At 42.2% G+C, this 16,027-nt stretch overlaps 1 protein-coding gene across 5 annotated transcripts in view; it reads left to right on the top strand.

The window, feature by feature from the left end:
- Positions 1 to 16,027, top strand: part of Dmtn (transmembrane and coiled-coil domain 2 protein Dmtn) — a 91,020-nt gene that overhangs the window by 17,858 nt on the left and 57,135 nt on the right. For 4 of the 5 annotated variants that reach the window (XM_065445400.2, XM_065445399.2, XM_065445401.2 and 1 more), the window contains exon 3: positions 15,799 to 16,024. In XM_065445400.2, coding sequence (XP_065301472.1) covers positions 15,799 to 16,024 — 226 coding nt within the window. Of the gene's footprint in view, positions 1 to 2,239; positions 2,324 to 15,798; positions 16,025 to 16,027 lie in introns of all 5 variants that reach the window. The other variant, XM_065445402.1, reaches the window with a different exon arrangement.

The raw sequence follows: 16,027 nt of genomic DNA, 5'->3' as shown, positions 1-16,027 counted from the left end.
TTAGTGGTAAATATAGAGAGTAATTTAATGAGCTGATTGTAGAGCGAGAACTGGCTTCTGCAGCAACAAATAAAAACTATGATGAAAAAAACCTAAAAAAATAAAGAAAGATCTAGAAATGTGCTAGCTAAGAAAAAAAAAATTATAGGTAATAGTTTTTCTCATGCAACATGTTTTGCCTAAGAACCTCATTTATTATTTAAGTAGTGCACAGAGGTTGATGCTGATGTAGATGGCTGGGTTTAACCTTTAGTCCAAGGAGTCTGTGGTACATGAATGAAGGATAGTGTGAGCTCTTCAGTTGTTTCAAAGACCACCATATCACCGTTATTGCAACACCTATCAACTATTCTCATTCTCTAGAGATTCTTGATGTGGATTCCTTTTATGGCTAATTTTTTAGCGCGAAACACTGTCCCTGTAGAATGCTTGTGCAGTGTTAAGGTAGTGCTGACATGACATCTTCAACTTTTTTGTGTGTGGGTGTTTTAAATGAAAGTCCTCCACCTCGAAGTTCTAGAAAAAATACTGGCAAGCCTGGGAGCACCCTAAATAATTTACTATAATAGTTTTCAAGCAGTTTCAGTTTAGCTTCTTGGTAAATGTATGCATAACTGCCTACCTTTCCGATTTTATCGTAAAATGCCCAGTTATTAGAACTGATTTATGATTGTCATATCGACACTTTAGTTATGATCTTTCATTTACATATAATTTAGGGCAAAACTTCAGAACGGTGACAAATACAGTTGCTGAGTAATTTTTTATCATCCGATCGCACGATTATACATGCTAACCAATGAAGCAGCGACGTCAATTTATAAAACCAATGTATAACAGCAACCAAATTTTCGACAGCCATTATGTGAATATTGCAGTAATAAACTTAGTACCTACTATACCTTTCTGCTTGTCTGTGACAGAGATCATTGTTGCAGATCATTATTGCTGAGACTATATAGAGCACCGTGCCGGTTCAAAACATTGCTACAAAACAAAGTCTTTGAATGTGTAACAAACAGTAAACATAATAAATAATCAAATAATTTTCAGTATTTTTTTGGCTTCCACTGTAGTGTTTCTTTAATTATAAGGTTGGCAGGTCTGCGTATGTGTCGTGACATCATGACACAAAACGGGGTTATGTGAGAGCAGGACAGTGCGACGTTTTAGTGCTCACTAGGTTGTCTGGTATTCTGGTACTCATTGCACTTGCTGATGTTGCAGCATACCAGATGAATAAGTGAGTTGAAACGAGTGCCGAAAACGTCTTGACGTTTGGCTCACGCAGGGCCATCACTTGTGTCGTGACGTCACAACACATGCACCTCCTGGAAAAGAAAACTACAGCTGGTTGTAGCAAAGCTATTACATTTAATTATTTAAGGCACTCCGAGGCTTGACTGCATTTTTTACACGGTTCGATGTGGAGGACTTTCATTTAAAGCAAAATGATAAAGAGCAGGAAATGTAATGTCGATACCCATTAACAATGCTTCAGATCTTCCCAGTGTCATAACTAATTGACTGTTCAGACTTTAAAGTTTTTTCGTGTTTCTTTTTGTTGTTTTTATACATGCTTGGCAGGCTAGAACATGCTCATTGCAGGATTCTTGTAATGTATCAGTGCAGAATACATATTAGTAGCCTTTTAATTGTCAATGTTATTGCAGTCACCTGTTAAACACAATGTCCAAGTGTCTTGTAGCTAGGCTGCCATAGGGTGTAACGTTCGACTAGCCGTCGTGTAGTGCTGTTGCAGAAGTGGGGGAGCAGCGCAGACAAAGACAAGGACAGAGTGAGAGAGTGAGACAGTGCAAGTGCTTAACTAACAGATGGGTGAGTTCATTTCGTCCTACAATAAGTAAGTGCAGGATTCAGTTTAATGCATTAGGGGGAAGTTTAGGTTATTTTAGTATAGCGCAATAAGGGAAACATTTGGATTAATCTAATTTAGCATGATAAGTGCAAGTTCTGGATTAATTAAGTTCTGTAAACTGCATGTTTTAGGTCAGTTTGGTTTAGCACGATAAGTGCAAACATTAAATGAATTAGAGAAGCATGGGCTTGGCGCCATGTTGTCACACAGCCAAGTCTTGTTGTTAGCTAAGCACTCGAGTTGTTTCGTTATTTCATTCTGTCCATGTCTCAAGAAGGTGGTAACGTCCAACGCTTTCATTTTTGGTGCCAGCATGCGTCACCGCAAACTGTTGTCTGGCGCACCTTGTCTCTCTTCTAGCAAGTGGGCTGCTCTCGCCACCTCCGTCGAGAGCTTTGAGGGCAAGCTGAAGCCGGCCGAGTCGTTCTTGGCATTGGACAGATGGTAGGCTGTGCGTGTGAATGGGTAGTGAGCGACGTTTTTCTTTTTTTTTCTTTCAGTACTTGTGAACACGTAGCAGCAGCAGGCACTCGAGGCATGCTACTTTCTTTTGTTTGGCCTTTATTTGCTTCTAGAGTGAGCACACAATTTCTGTCTGTTTATAGCTTTCGTTTCACGCATTTTCTCTGCACAGCGGCAGTACAAACATAATTAGTGCATGAAAAAGGGTGTTTCCAATATTGTGGCTTTATAGGAATGCCCGTCTTGAGCTTAGTGCATTTGTTTTGTTTTCTTGACTTGCGGTTAACTTTTCCTTCTTTAACTTTAGTGTAAGATGGGGAGAAAAAGAAAAACAAGGAGTGTTGAGAATAGCGCTGTGTATTCAGCATAGTTTCGTAGCTGTCGAAGCCATCTCGGCCGACTGTTATAGCATTAGATTGTTCATGCAGACTTTTTTATGCAGGCTAATGCCTGCACCTTCTTAAATGTGTAACTTGTTTTTGCCATTAAGAACCTTCAAACCTTTTCTGTGTGAAATACTAAATATGTTGTAGGCCCTTCGGTAGTAGACCGCAGGTAAATGGCCCCTCACCAGGCACAATCGCAAATTTTGGTCATACACAGGAAGTTGTAAAGCACCATCTACTGCAGTGTCTTACTGCAGTAATTTTTCAAGTGTGTTCAGTATTAGAGGAAATGGGAGAAATCGAAATGTCACGTTGCCATGCTGCCAGCAAGGGAGCTTCACTGCCAGTTTAGACACTCTCCCCCTCTTCCTCGACCGGCGTCCACAAGCGCCTTTTTTCCCCCTGGCTTCTCCCTTACCATAGCTGAATGGCCACATCACATTTATGTCACAAACTCCTTCCTTTTTTTTTTTGCTTTTCCTCTTCCTGCTGCACATGGCAGGTATTGGCAAGCACGTGGCAGGCCTCAGTGGCAGGTATTACACATTGTGCGTTGGATGATTTACTGAGTTCATGTGCCACAGTCAGTGATGCTGCCGATAGTGTGTCTTAGGTGGGAAACATTTGTGGGTGTGACCAGGACTTTCTGGCTGGGAGCAGGGTTTCCTTGTGAGGAAGGGCACGTGGGCTTCTGTTTCAAATTTCAACTTGTTCCATGCCGTGCGGTGGTGCAGCCGTTTGATACCTTGCAGACGCGATTGCCACTGCACAATCTACGCACTTCACAAGTCTGCTTGCAATGCCCAGTCGGGGCGAGGGGCCTTTGAAAAAAGGAATAATTAATAAAGTTAAGCCAGATCGGTAAATTTCTCTTTACCAATATGTACTAAGGTGGCCACAGTTACCTGGAGGGGCAGGCTTGGTAAGCCATAAACGATGCAAAAATATAAGACTTGGCAGCAACGGCACCCTAAAGTTCCTACACCAGTTTGTCGTGATGTGAATTTTGACAGTAATCTGCTCCTAATTAGTTAATTATTTATTGAAAAGGGAGGATACATGGTATTGCAATGTAAACACGAAACCAAGCAATGCATCCAAGAAAGTTTGGAGAACCTCTTGAGAACTAAAAAGGCCTAATACGAGAAAATACTTCAAAGTTCATAATGTCACACAAATTTATGAGCGTTACAATTTGAGCAAAAAATTCAAAAAAAAAAATAAGGTTGACTTTTTGTGCGTTTTCTTCCATCGTAATAGGCATTTTGCATTAAAGAAGGGGAAAAAATGAAATCTTGGAAAGAACACTTCGCCACTGTAAAGTGACATGATGTTTTGTTTTAGTGTCCTTTTAAAAACTCGGTGCTGATTTAGAACATTTCACCTGGTGTTATGACCACTCAAACCAGGCTGAGAAATGCTAGGGCAAGTTTTGTAAACTCTCAGTTTAAATGCAACGAAACAGCTGTCACCCCTGCCCCCTTTCCTCTAACTGCTAGTGCCTAGCCTGAAAAATAAATAAATAAATAAATAAAGACAAAACAGTGCTGTCCGATTCATCAGAATTTGTGCAATGTGATTTTCAGTGACCTTGCACAGTTTTGACGGGCTTTTCTGCAATCTGAATGAGCAGGTTTCTTAAACTAAACAGACTTTCTAAATATGAATTCATAGGTGCTCTCATGGATAGGTGAAGGTTGTAGGTTGTTAGGAAGACCACAATCTACAACTTTTTGTACTGTGCAACCGGAAGTGTAGCGCTTTTTTTTTTCTCATGTTGAAAAGGGGGGGGGGGAGCAACCTGTACTGTGATGACAGGCTTGCATGTTATAATAGCACTGCAGCCACTACCAGATGCACTGAAAGGCAATGAGCCCTTCTCTAGGCCCAGCTACATGGGCCCATTAATTCATCAATGTAGATACTTGGGCTTGTTGGTGTAACATTTTGAAGTTTTTCTTGTGGCGCAAAAAGAACGAGGACGCTGTGTGTGTCTGTTTTTTTTTTTTTCTCTTCTGTGTCCTCGTGTTTTTTGCGCTTCAAGAAAAACTTCAAAAAGGGCCCATTAAGATTTGGGCCCATTAAAGATACCTTGCAACACTGCTGATGAAACATGCAACATGCATCTTGTTTAAAGGTAATCTTCTCGTTAATCGTTTGCACACCTCGTATTGATGGAGTTATCAGCAATGAAAGGCTGTCCCTGCCATGCATTCAGTCTTCTCTTCGTTCATTCCTTCGTTCCTTCCTTGTAAATCTTACTGGACCCAAAGCTGCACGCTGTGCTCACACGGAACAATGCCCACAGTGCCCCAGCCATCATTGCACTCATCTCTTGTGTCACTGTCATAATACAGGCCACAAGATAGGCCATAATATAGATGCTGTTCCTTACCACCAGATGACCCCACAACCTTGGCTGTGATGAGATTTCTCAGCTTTTACTGGAGGCACTGCTTATAGGCCAACTTCAATGAAATTTTGCTGTCTAAAAAAGTCTAGTTTCAGATGTTGAAGATATGGAGCAGCCTCTGTCCTGAATGTTTTGTTTGAAATACAAGTGAGAGTGGTGAAAGGCTTGCAAAGGTAGGCTTTTTTGATACTGAAACCGAAAAAAAAATTGTTATTGCTCACCAGAAGTGACGAACTGATGCTCACCAGAAGTGACGAACTGAGGATGAGCAGCTTCTCAGCATGACCTCCAAGATTGGGCTGCCCTCAGCTGCCCGTAGTGCAGAGAAATATCTCGGAGGCGACTGCTGGGACTTGTGTCATATCTGCTATCCATCAAGTGCACGATTCTACTTTGGTACTATTTAAAGGCTGCTTATAAGACTTAGACATTTATCAGGCCTGCAGTTTTGCCAAGATTACTTCAGTGGTGTATACTATTAATTTATTACCGATTTAGCTAAAGATAAATTACCTTGCAGTTGACCTTTAATTGTGACATTTAAGACATCTGTCCTGTTGCCATCATGTTTGCTCTGGCAGAAGAGTAAGAAGAAGAAAAAAATATTGCTTGGGTTTTGAAAAGATGAAGGAAAAAAAGCATACAACCTCTTGAGTGAAATTGTGGTCTCCGAGTTGTATGAACATGAATGATTGTTGGCTCAGACATTCATGGCACCATTGCCTGGTTACTGTGCAAGCTTACGATGTCCAATAAATATTGTTGCAGGGTCTCTTTAAGGCGACACAGCATCAGACATGTTTGTGGCTGGATGTACCAATACAATTGCAGTGCTTCAAGTGGAAACAGAATGCTTGCTTTATGATGGCCTTTGTGTTTTACTGCACAAGCGCCCCTTTCTGGTGTGGCATGGGAAGCAAATAGACTAAGGATGAAAATGCAAAGAGGGCACCACTAACGCATTCCCATGGGAGGATGGCTCCCCACGACATGCCACTATGGGAAAAGTGTCCCCACAGCTATGTTGTGTACAATGGAAATTACCAATGAAAATTGTCCCAGCTCTTGCGAGAGCTGGGACAATATCCGTCAGCTTGAGCATTCAATAAGTGCAACTTGGCATAGTACAACCATGCACGGGAGCTAGGCACCACTCTTGGGCTTAGCGTTCGGGAAGGATCAACAGAAGGTACATGATCGCCATTGGTACAAGGCATCATAGACAAGCTCAACTTTGAGTGATGCCCAAGCAAAGGGGTCGGTGGACATGTGGAAAGATGTGTTACATAGCCTGTGCTATCCTGAAGAGGCATCTCCTGCACTCGCGCTCCCGGCCACACCGGTTGCGCCAATGCGGCCAACAGCGTGACATGCCACCACCGAAAACCGGTCCACGGAAAAACCCACCCCTGGAAACACTTGCAGGCAAAAAGGGAGAGGTGCAAGGATGGCAGAATAGGCAAACGCCTGTACAAATGTGACAGGGTGCATCTCAATCCCCACGTTGTAGATAACTAGCAGCAGTAGTGTTTTTAAAACTGTATGATTCAGTGAACACACAGTAGTCGTGTAGCAATCTAAGCACATAGCCAGTTGTATTTCTGAATTTATTTGATAAATACAGGCTATATGAACCAGGTTTCATTCTTTTGTGTCAATATGGCTATGGTGTGTACTTTTATTGTCGCAGCAGAAGCTGCAAATTCTAAATGAAATCATGTCAGGAACAACAAGAAGCTTATCTTGATTGCACCAACTTGCAGAAGCCAATGCTCTTACTGAAGCAATCTCTGGCAAATTTTCAACATTCCATCAACTACACAAGAACAACACGCTCTCAAGTTTTAACTTGAAAATCTCGCAACTCTTGTTGTAGTATAGGCAGAGCAATAAGACTAAATACTTTTATATCTCATACTCTTAAATCTCCTACTTTTATGTCGCAAAGTATGAATATTTATTACATAGTATGCATTCAGATCTGAACCTATTTACCACTGAATGTGCAAACTGGTTCTCTCTCGTTGGTTTCTTTCAATTCATAATGCATCCAGTATTCATAAATATCTTCGCTTGTCAAGTGCAGGCGGACCTGCCACATTAGTTCGTTATGGCTGTGCTGTCGTGAAAGAGCGACAGAGCACTGCGAAATTGGCTGCACCTGGAGTCAGTAATTTAACTTGCAAGGTACAGAAAAACCTCGTTGATAAGTTCCTGTTACATACGTTTTCCCAGCACCAACGTTTGCAATCGAGAACACAAAAAAAATCACCCAATAGAGCTACGCTCATTTTTTACCGGTTAATAAGTTTCGGAATACACTATTTTTCTGGCAACAACGTTCAGTATGTCACCGAACAGTAATTGTATTGTCACGTACAAGTTTGTGCAGCTGTGGACAAAAAGGACATTGGGAGGTGAAGAGAAGGTTGAAGTGTCTCGCTGATCGGTAGATAGCGTTAACCCTGACTACTGAGCCGTAACCTTGTAACTGTATATATTGTAAACACATATATTTTCTCCTCGTAACAGTATGATACGGTTTCCGGCTGCTAGATCCCATGTAAAGACAATCAAAGGCACAAGGCACGCGTGATTGAAAACAGTATATAGCTGCCCGCCGCAGCAGCTTCACCGCAATATTCACCCGCCCGCCTCACGTGAAAATGTCAACGCGCAGTTTCTTATATTAGTACCAGCAAATCTCTGCCTGGGTCGTCGCACACGGCGTTCACAGCTGTTGCCGCCACACCTATTTGTGATAAGCACACTGACCTGTCTGTCTTACAGCGCATGGTGCGTGGGGCCATTGGTAGCATACTGCATGCTTTTAGTCAGCGATAATCTAGACGTGCTTGCGTTCCCTGCTGCAGGCAGCACGATGGGGGCATCACATTTTGCTTCAGTGGCATCCGGCGTCGCCCACCAGCTTGACTTGATTTGGGTTTCCCATCGCCCTTTTAAAACACCCTGCAATAAGAAAACAACAAAACATGCCTCGGGCCACGGGGGCACCACCAGCTCGACGTGCATTGGTGTCTACAATAGTTGAGTCTTTTAAAGTTTTTTAGTTACTTTGCATCGTACATTTTCCCGGTTAGTACGTTTTTCTTGCATTTTTTGCAAAACATATGAACGAGGTTCTACTGTATTTGTGTGTTAGATGTCCTCTCCATAGATACCACAACTACTACGCAATGCTTTTTTTTTTTGCACAAGTTGCTTCTGTAGATGTAGGGAGTGTGCCAAAACCATAAGACCAGTATACAGTGGAGTGGCAGAGGCTGTGTGAGAGTGGGGCTGCCCGAGTTATCTGGGGAGTGGCACTCAGAGGGTTAAAATTTAGACTATAGGGCAGTTCAGAGAATGCTGCAGCTTTGATGAGCAGCTTAGTTTTGTGGCTAGCTAGTTTGATGTTGCTCTGCACAAATCTTTGTGTTCAAGTTGCCCATTAGAGAGGCTAGTTCTCACGGACGTTCCCAACCTCCTTTATTTTTTTTTCTCGCCTCATTGCTTTTTCTCTCTGCTGTTCTTTCCGTCCTTCATTTCCCCTTGCCATTCTTCCAGTACACAATAGCAAACCAGAATCTTGTCAGGCTAACCTCCCTGCTTTTCCCACCCTTTTATCTCTCTCTCTCTCTCTCTCTGCACAAAGATCTTAAGAGCACATTGTGTCAAAAATCAGCGAGCGTCGCAGCGCACTGCAGCTCTCTCTGTAGGTTGTGTGCGCTGCGGCCATGTCCATTCACAAAATATACTTGTTAATCTACCGTTGCAGACAAAGGAAATGTAAATGAGGTAAATGTAATGTGGATGGGACAAATATAATGCGAACAGAAGAGTTGGAAGATTGTGGTTAAGATAAGTGAAGCAGTTGTGCTGCTAGTTTGAACTCAATTTGCAATACATGGTTATTTTCGTAAGTGAAAAGCAATAGCACTGCTGTTGTACTTCTATCTAGTTAAATATTTTGCTTCTTTTCCGTTTTTTTTTTTAGTTTAACATTTACATTTCGTTTGTTCATGAGACAGTTGACTTTTGTTTATTAGGCGCCTGGCCTCTTGATTTCAACAGAACATATAAATTTCTAAAAAATAATTCTTTGTGTATCTTGAACAAAATTATGTTAACTGAAGCCTACGGTCATGCATGTAGATCTTTAAGAATGGTTTGCATGAATAGAATATTATAATGCTCACTCATTGCTCTTGCATTCGTGTAGGTTGCTTGGCAGAGTATTAGCAGCGAGCTATATATACTAATGTAGATTTATAAAGGTTTATTGAAATGAACTTCAATCACTGAAAGCAGCTAATTTAGCATCTTTTATGGAAAATTCATGGATATGTAAATGTTCACGTATTGATCAGTGTGACATGTTCTGCGGTGCATATTATTATTGAAGCTTTGGAGCCATTACTACTGACATATATTAGCACTTTTTTTTAAGTTAGCTGCAGTGAATGCCCCTCTGTTATGTATGACCTTCTTGAAGACTACTACAGTGCAGTCTTTATTACACCACAAACACAGCTTCCTATGTATTCGTCCTTAACTCATAGTATACTGCATTTTTGTGTGTTTCGACCGGTGCAGAAAAAGAAGTTTATTAATAGCGAGCTAGGAAATTACAGGCCAATTCTTCCTCATGCAGCTTCAAAGCAATATGGGGGTGAAGCACCATGAAGCTGCATAAATAGGGAAGATCTGTATGCACAGATGTTGCCATAAAGCTGCACTGCTCTTTCATATAGAATGTCATTGAAAGTTGTGATGACTGTGCATACAAAGCATAAACCTTTCTGGAGCTTTGCATAAGGCTGAAAGGTCTGCTGAATTGTATTTGTAAAGATTTGTTGAACATTTGTATACAGTTACATATGCACAATTTTTTTATTTTTTCAATGTATCATGCTTGTAATTATAAATGTGAGTTGGCACAGATAGAAAAGCAGGGATGGGTTGTGTCTGCAAGAATACCACAATAAACGTGCATCAATTGCAACATAAGCTTGCTTTAAAAGGGGCCCTGAACCACCTTCTATTGAAGTCAAGAAATGCACTTTAGGTATAATAATTATTTCAGAAATACTTTTTTGCACAAAGTGCTTCAATGCATTTAGCAGACGTGGAGTCATGGGCAATCGAACATTTCGTTCGCCATGCTTCTGCTTCTTCTTCAATGACTTGCGCTGCGAGGGCTATGGCAGAGGGGGGCGCGCCCACAACACTCCACATCCCCCGCAGTTCAAAGTTGATTTTGTATGTTCACGTAGACATCAGTACTTTCAATTTCGTCGCCTACGACGTGCGAAACATGCTTTTCCTTCGCAAGCTGCAGTGCACTCAGCCAGCAAACATTGCGGCATCCGTCGGCGCCCACAGTGTCTATGCTACATAGCAGATCCCAGCTAGATGCAACATATACGCAGCGTTTGCTTTGTGCACGGCAGGGATTGAGTGCCCTCTCACGCTCATGTGCTCCAGTCTGGCTGTGCTACGCGGTGTGGACCAGCTCTGTTCTGCACCAGCTTGACCAACGGGTGGTAGCCATATCCAACTTGCACATTTTGAAGCCCTATGAATAGCTCAGTACGAAGTGAAGTCTGCTAAGGCATCTAACCAGAAGCTGCCAGGAGTGAGCGCACGCTGGAAGGCGTGCTTGTGGTCTGACCTTAAATTTTGCGCGGTTCTAGGCTAGTTGAGTGTTAAAAACTAGTCAACATTAGAGAGACCCGATGGCTACGACTAGTTGACTAGGCTATACTAGTTGACTAGTTGGCTAGTTGGCTACGACTAGGCTAGTTGAGTGTTCAAAACTAGTCAAGATTAGAGAGACCCAATGGCTACGACATTGATGAGCAGGGTGCCCAAAGCTCAATTCCCATGCGGGTGGCCGCAGCCAAGCGTGTGCAGACGATGGTTGGCTTCTTCGGGAAGTACGTAATTATTATTGAAATTTGAAGAAGCAGATTTTCGCTTACTTCGGCCTGTTTATTAAACTGCATTAATAGATATACACAGTAGCAGTAGGAAGGAGTGCACTGATCTAAACACCTTTCTTGATTGATATCAGCTGTTGGCCAAAGGCGGCCGCATATGCTAATCTGCTATATTACGAAATAAGATGTCCCGAAAAAAAGTGAGGAACAGGCTACTGTTGAAAAGAGAGCATTAGAGAAAATGGTCATTTCCCACTCCACTTGCAAACTCCACACGCAGCACATGACTGCAAAATTTGGCTGAGGTGTTGACAGCAGCCTATGCCATCTGTGGACTGCGTCTTTTTCACCAAGCCCAAGGGGTGGCTCAGGATTTCTTAAATGAAAATGTTAGGCTGAAGGTTTTTGCATCACAGATGCGTGCTGCTCGTAGAGGACTGCTTGGTAACCCATAAGCTATCTAGATGTTTTGAGCTTGCTTTCAAAAATGTTCTGATATGACAAGCTTGCAAAAAGACATCAAAGCCGCTAGGTTCTCATGTAGCCAGGCATTCGTGCAATGATTGACAGAACAGCTGGGAATACCTCGTAGCTGGCTGCTGCTAAAATGAGCAACAAAAATGTAAGGCTTTTTCTAGTGTTAGTGGCTGCGAGGAGTGTGTTGGCTTGCATTCCCTCGTTGCTCTTTCCGGCACTCTGGCTTCTCGGCAAACTTATTTGGTAAGCTTGAGTAATATTTTAAAATTTGCTTTGAGGCAGCGGGCAACCTTGAGGTAGGGAGAAGGTTAGGGTTGAAACTTTTTGGGTGCATCCCTGTTTTCACCCAAGTATTTTATCTATCTCCACTAATCGTGCTCTGTTCTCGTGTTCTGAAAAAAATATCATAATAATAATGAGCAAGTAGCTTAAGAAAGATTAGCATGTGCTTTTTTCTTAGCTAATCTTCGCTAAGCTTAGCTAAGCTTAGCTAAGCTAAGTTTAGATATATGCTTTTTCTTAGCTTTGTCATAGCTAATCAAATTGGCTATCAAAATTTTTGGCCTTCAGCTGTGGTGGCCATAACGTCTTATGTATTTATGTCACTTTATGAATAAGTAAGTGCAAGCAAGTTGGCACTACAGGCAGCTTTATTTTTTAATTATAGATAGGGTCTGGTGCAATGTGCATTAAAGCCATCATTTTTTGTGCTATTGGTATCACACTTATCAATCAATCAGTCAATCAATTTAATATTTTTCTACACTTAGATATGCTGCAGCGATCCTTGGCTTTGCCTGCACTATGAAGAAGAGTGGTTGGCCAAATGAAAAACAGTGTTGGAAGCAGTGTATTTGCATGTTACAAGATGCAGTTGAAATGTTGGGAAAATATCTGACCTGTGGACAGTTTGTGAACTGGAACTTGTTGTCTTCAACATGTAGCATACTTTCACTCTTAGAAGTGTGGAAGCTTCAGTAACCTTTGACTTCCATTTGTTCAGCATCAGTAGGTCAGATTGTTTGCGTAATTCGGTTGTGTTAGGGTACCTGTGTGTTTCGGCGGAGGAGAGAGCAAAAGAAGGGAAGAAATGTGACAGTAATGTTGCCACCATCAAATTTGCTGGCATTAGTTCTTTTACTTATTTCACTCTGTCTCAGACCTGAGTGAGAACTGTTTGCTTATTATTCTGGAGGGGTGATCGATCACATTTTGTCAAAGGCAGCTGTTTGTTAAGCATCCTTTTGATGCTTTTGGCAGTTTACTGAGCCCTGAAAACTTCTTTTAGCCCTTCAGTGTGTCCTGTCACTTTCAAGTCATGTGGATCCTGGAGAAATGCACAGCAAAAAATATTGTTCTGCATTATTGACTTCCTTTTTAAAGAATTGCCTATTCACACACCAGGAATGGCCAATGCAGTGGTTCGCTTTCATGTGATAGGCAGAATGCAGTGAGCATGTTAAGCTAAGCTGGATTGACAGAACACATTTATGAAAAAATCAAATAGGTAAGTCTGTCAGGCATTGGACACTTGGTAAACCAGAATGGGCCTGGGTCAAAGTGCCACAGTGAAGTTCCAGCACCACCTCCCCAACACGTGTAATTTGGGGGCCAGTTCATTGTTTATCTGTTAAGGAGGACTATGTTGATTTTCAAAAGTAAGCTACCACTTAGCCTGGCATCTACTGAGAAATTTCCATAGATAAAAATCGGCCCAAATAAAAGAAATAGCTCGACATTTATGGTGTCACCCTGACATCACAGATGCAATGCAAACAAAAATTATTTGTCCAGCTTTTTCTGCCATGGAAATTATGAATGTGTTCTTCAGCCATCTCAGTTGTAAAAAACACAGTGCTCTTACAGACTCGTGGGTGAACACTGATATAGATTAACATGAGCACTTATGGTCAGGCATGTGTGGACAGGTGTAGTGCCTTTAGAACGATGACCAACCAATTAGCTCACCAATACCTCCTCAGCAAGTCTCGGTTGGTTTAGTGTGACTGCTTAGTGTCCCTTTACAGGCTTGAACCATTTTGAGCAACAGGTGAGCATCAGAGTTATCCTGGTCAGACCCCCTTGTGCATGTGGGACTGTATTTAACTTTTATCATATTGTTATTCTCCCAATCATGCAAAAATATGTTATTTTTTGGGCCACACCTGAGAATGCGCCTCATGCTTCAGATAGCTTTAGTATCCTTAATAAGCCTGTCCTGCATTCAGGCCAACATTTTGCTCACAGGCCCATCACGTCCATCAAGGCTAACATGTATGAGTTGCCATGTCAAGCCAGCTTCTTCTTTTTTTTTCTCTCTCTCTCTCTTCTGTGGGCTGTGCTTTGACTAAAACCATTAAGCCTCGTCTAGATTGGTTTGTTGGTTTTGAACAGCTGTCAGTTATAAAACGGTGCTGTAAGCAAAATAACAACAGGTCCTTTACACATGTAAGTGGACTCTTTGGATAGAAACCAGAACTATCCACAGAGCAAGTTGACTTTGATGAATCCCAACTTGTTTCGACGCTAGCAGTAAATAGGATTGGACCATGGAGGTTGATATGACAATCCAGTGGGGACTTTTTAATAAAGCCAAGCCAAATAGTTGAAAAAATCAACCACCTTTCTAATTGAAATAGTATGTGATAGGCTTACATGAATATTGTTAAACCTACGAAGTCTAAAGATTAACAAGTTTTGCCCCAGTTTTTTCTTTAACAGGTTTAGTGTGAAACTCTGCTGTCTGAATAATGCTCAAACATTGGACAACTGTGGTAGCAGATGTCTAATGGGTCAAATCATGATGCCAAATGATGTGCTAAAATCAGCCAACTGGTGGTGTTGTTTTGATTCACGGAGGGAAAAAGCTGACATTGTTCATAGACACTCAGTCTAAGGATGTCCTATGGGCTAGAGGCACTAAGCTGCTTTGTCATGTGCTCATTTATACACATGTACATAAATACCCTCTGTCGCACTATCATGGAGCTATGATTAACTGCATGTTGGTAGCACAGTAAAACTTGTTGTGTGGCTAGTTGGTTAATAATGCTAGCGAAGGGATACTGTACTAAACATGCAAGGGCGAAAAGGTAGAGACACGGACTAGTGCTAGTCCGTCTTTAGATTTGATGTCCCAAAGTGTCTTGAAAGGACATCAGGTCTAATTAAGCAATCAAGCAATTTCATTGAGTGGTATCTGCAGATTTCCATTTCTATATAATACATTGTTGGCTACTTCTTACCACCTAAACTCAGTGAAAATGTTCCTCATAAGCACACATTTTCCAGTGGCTTCTGCAGGAACCAGAGTGTGTCCTTAACCCACAGTGTATGTACTTACATGCTTACTGCCAGAAAATTTCGAATCGCTGTGCACAGCGACAATCTAAAGTTTGTTCTATGAGTGTATGAAAGCGAAGACTGTGACTGTGCAAGGATGTAGGAAATAATGGTATGGAAAAGTAGGCGTACAAGATGCCAGACGCAAGGGGAACGAAAAGGACAACACAAACAGCGACTATCAATTGAGTGTACGCACGGTAATGAAAAAAGAAAAGAGCATCTGCAGGTAGTTGCCACGTATGGAGGCTACATCTATGCACACGCATCTTGTGCATTACACGTGCACTTCTCTACCACTAAGCTACTGCAGAAGCTATCATCCTGTCAACTTTCTTGGCTATTTTTGTACGTGTGTAAGATTAGATTCATTCTTTTTTTAAACCTCGAAGGTCCCAATCGGGGAGACTACATGACACCATGTAGTGGGAAGGTTACGGGAGTGATTTGGGAGAGTTAGCCAGTGCCTCTCACGGCCGTAGTGGCACACGCGGAACATCCTTTCAACTGCAGGCGTCACATAGAATGTGGACTTCAGAGCCAGCCACTGGCCAATAAACCTTCGTATTACCTCCTGGCACCAAGGCTGTCAAAGTTGAGGGCCTCGCTATGCAATGAACGGGAAGGGTAAGAGGAACTGAGTGGCTCGATTTCTTGTTTGTTAAATCTGCACCAAGCCAAACAGACAGTGAAGCCAGGGAAGTGTACATTGAAATACAGAAATAATAAGGAGAAGCAAAAGTGAAAGGGAATGGTCAGGATTTGTGTTCTTTTTGTTCCTTTTGCGTTCGTGTTTTGTTTGCCTACCTTTTCATACTATGTATCAAAACATTTCTGGTAATTATGATTGATGTTGGCTCAAGCATACATTCTACTGTCATTCTGTTCTCCCATCAGGAGGGTGTGGGGCCTGCACTAGTGGCCAGCTCTTCACTGCTGGCCAATGGGGGCGCAGCAGCGGCAGAAGCTGGAGGTGGTGCGGCTGCACCTGGCGCAGACGAAACAGACACGCTACTGGCTCACACACCTGACCTGCACCGAACCAGGGCAGCCCTGGAACACGTCAGCCACAAGATTGCTCGGACTAGGGAGCTCATCAAGGCTGAGCAGACGACTCGCGACGGTG

The sequence above is a fragment of the Dermacentor albipictus genome, chromosome 3 (genome assembly GCF_038994185.2).
Source record: "Dermacentor albipictus isolate Rhodes 1998 colony chromosome 3, USDA_Dalb.pri_finalv2, whole genome shotgun sequence".
Taxonomy (NCBI): domain Eukaryota; kingdom Metazoa; phylum Arthropoda; class Arachnida; order Ixodida; family Ixodidae; genus Dermacentor; species Dermacentor albipictus.
Note: the sequence above shows the minus strand (reverse complement) of the source record. Positions and strands in the feature narration are given on the sequence as shown.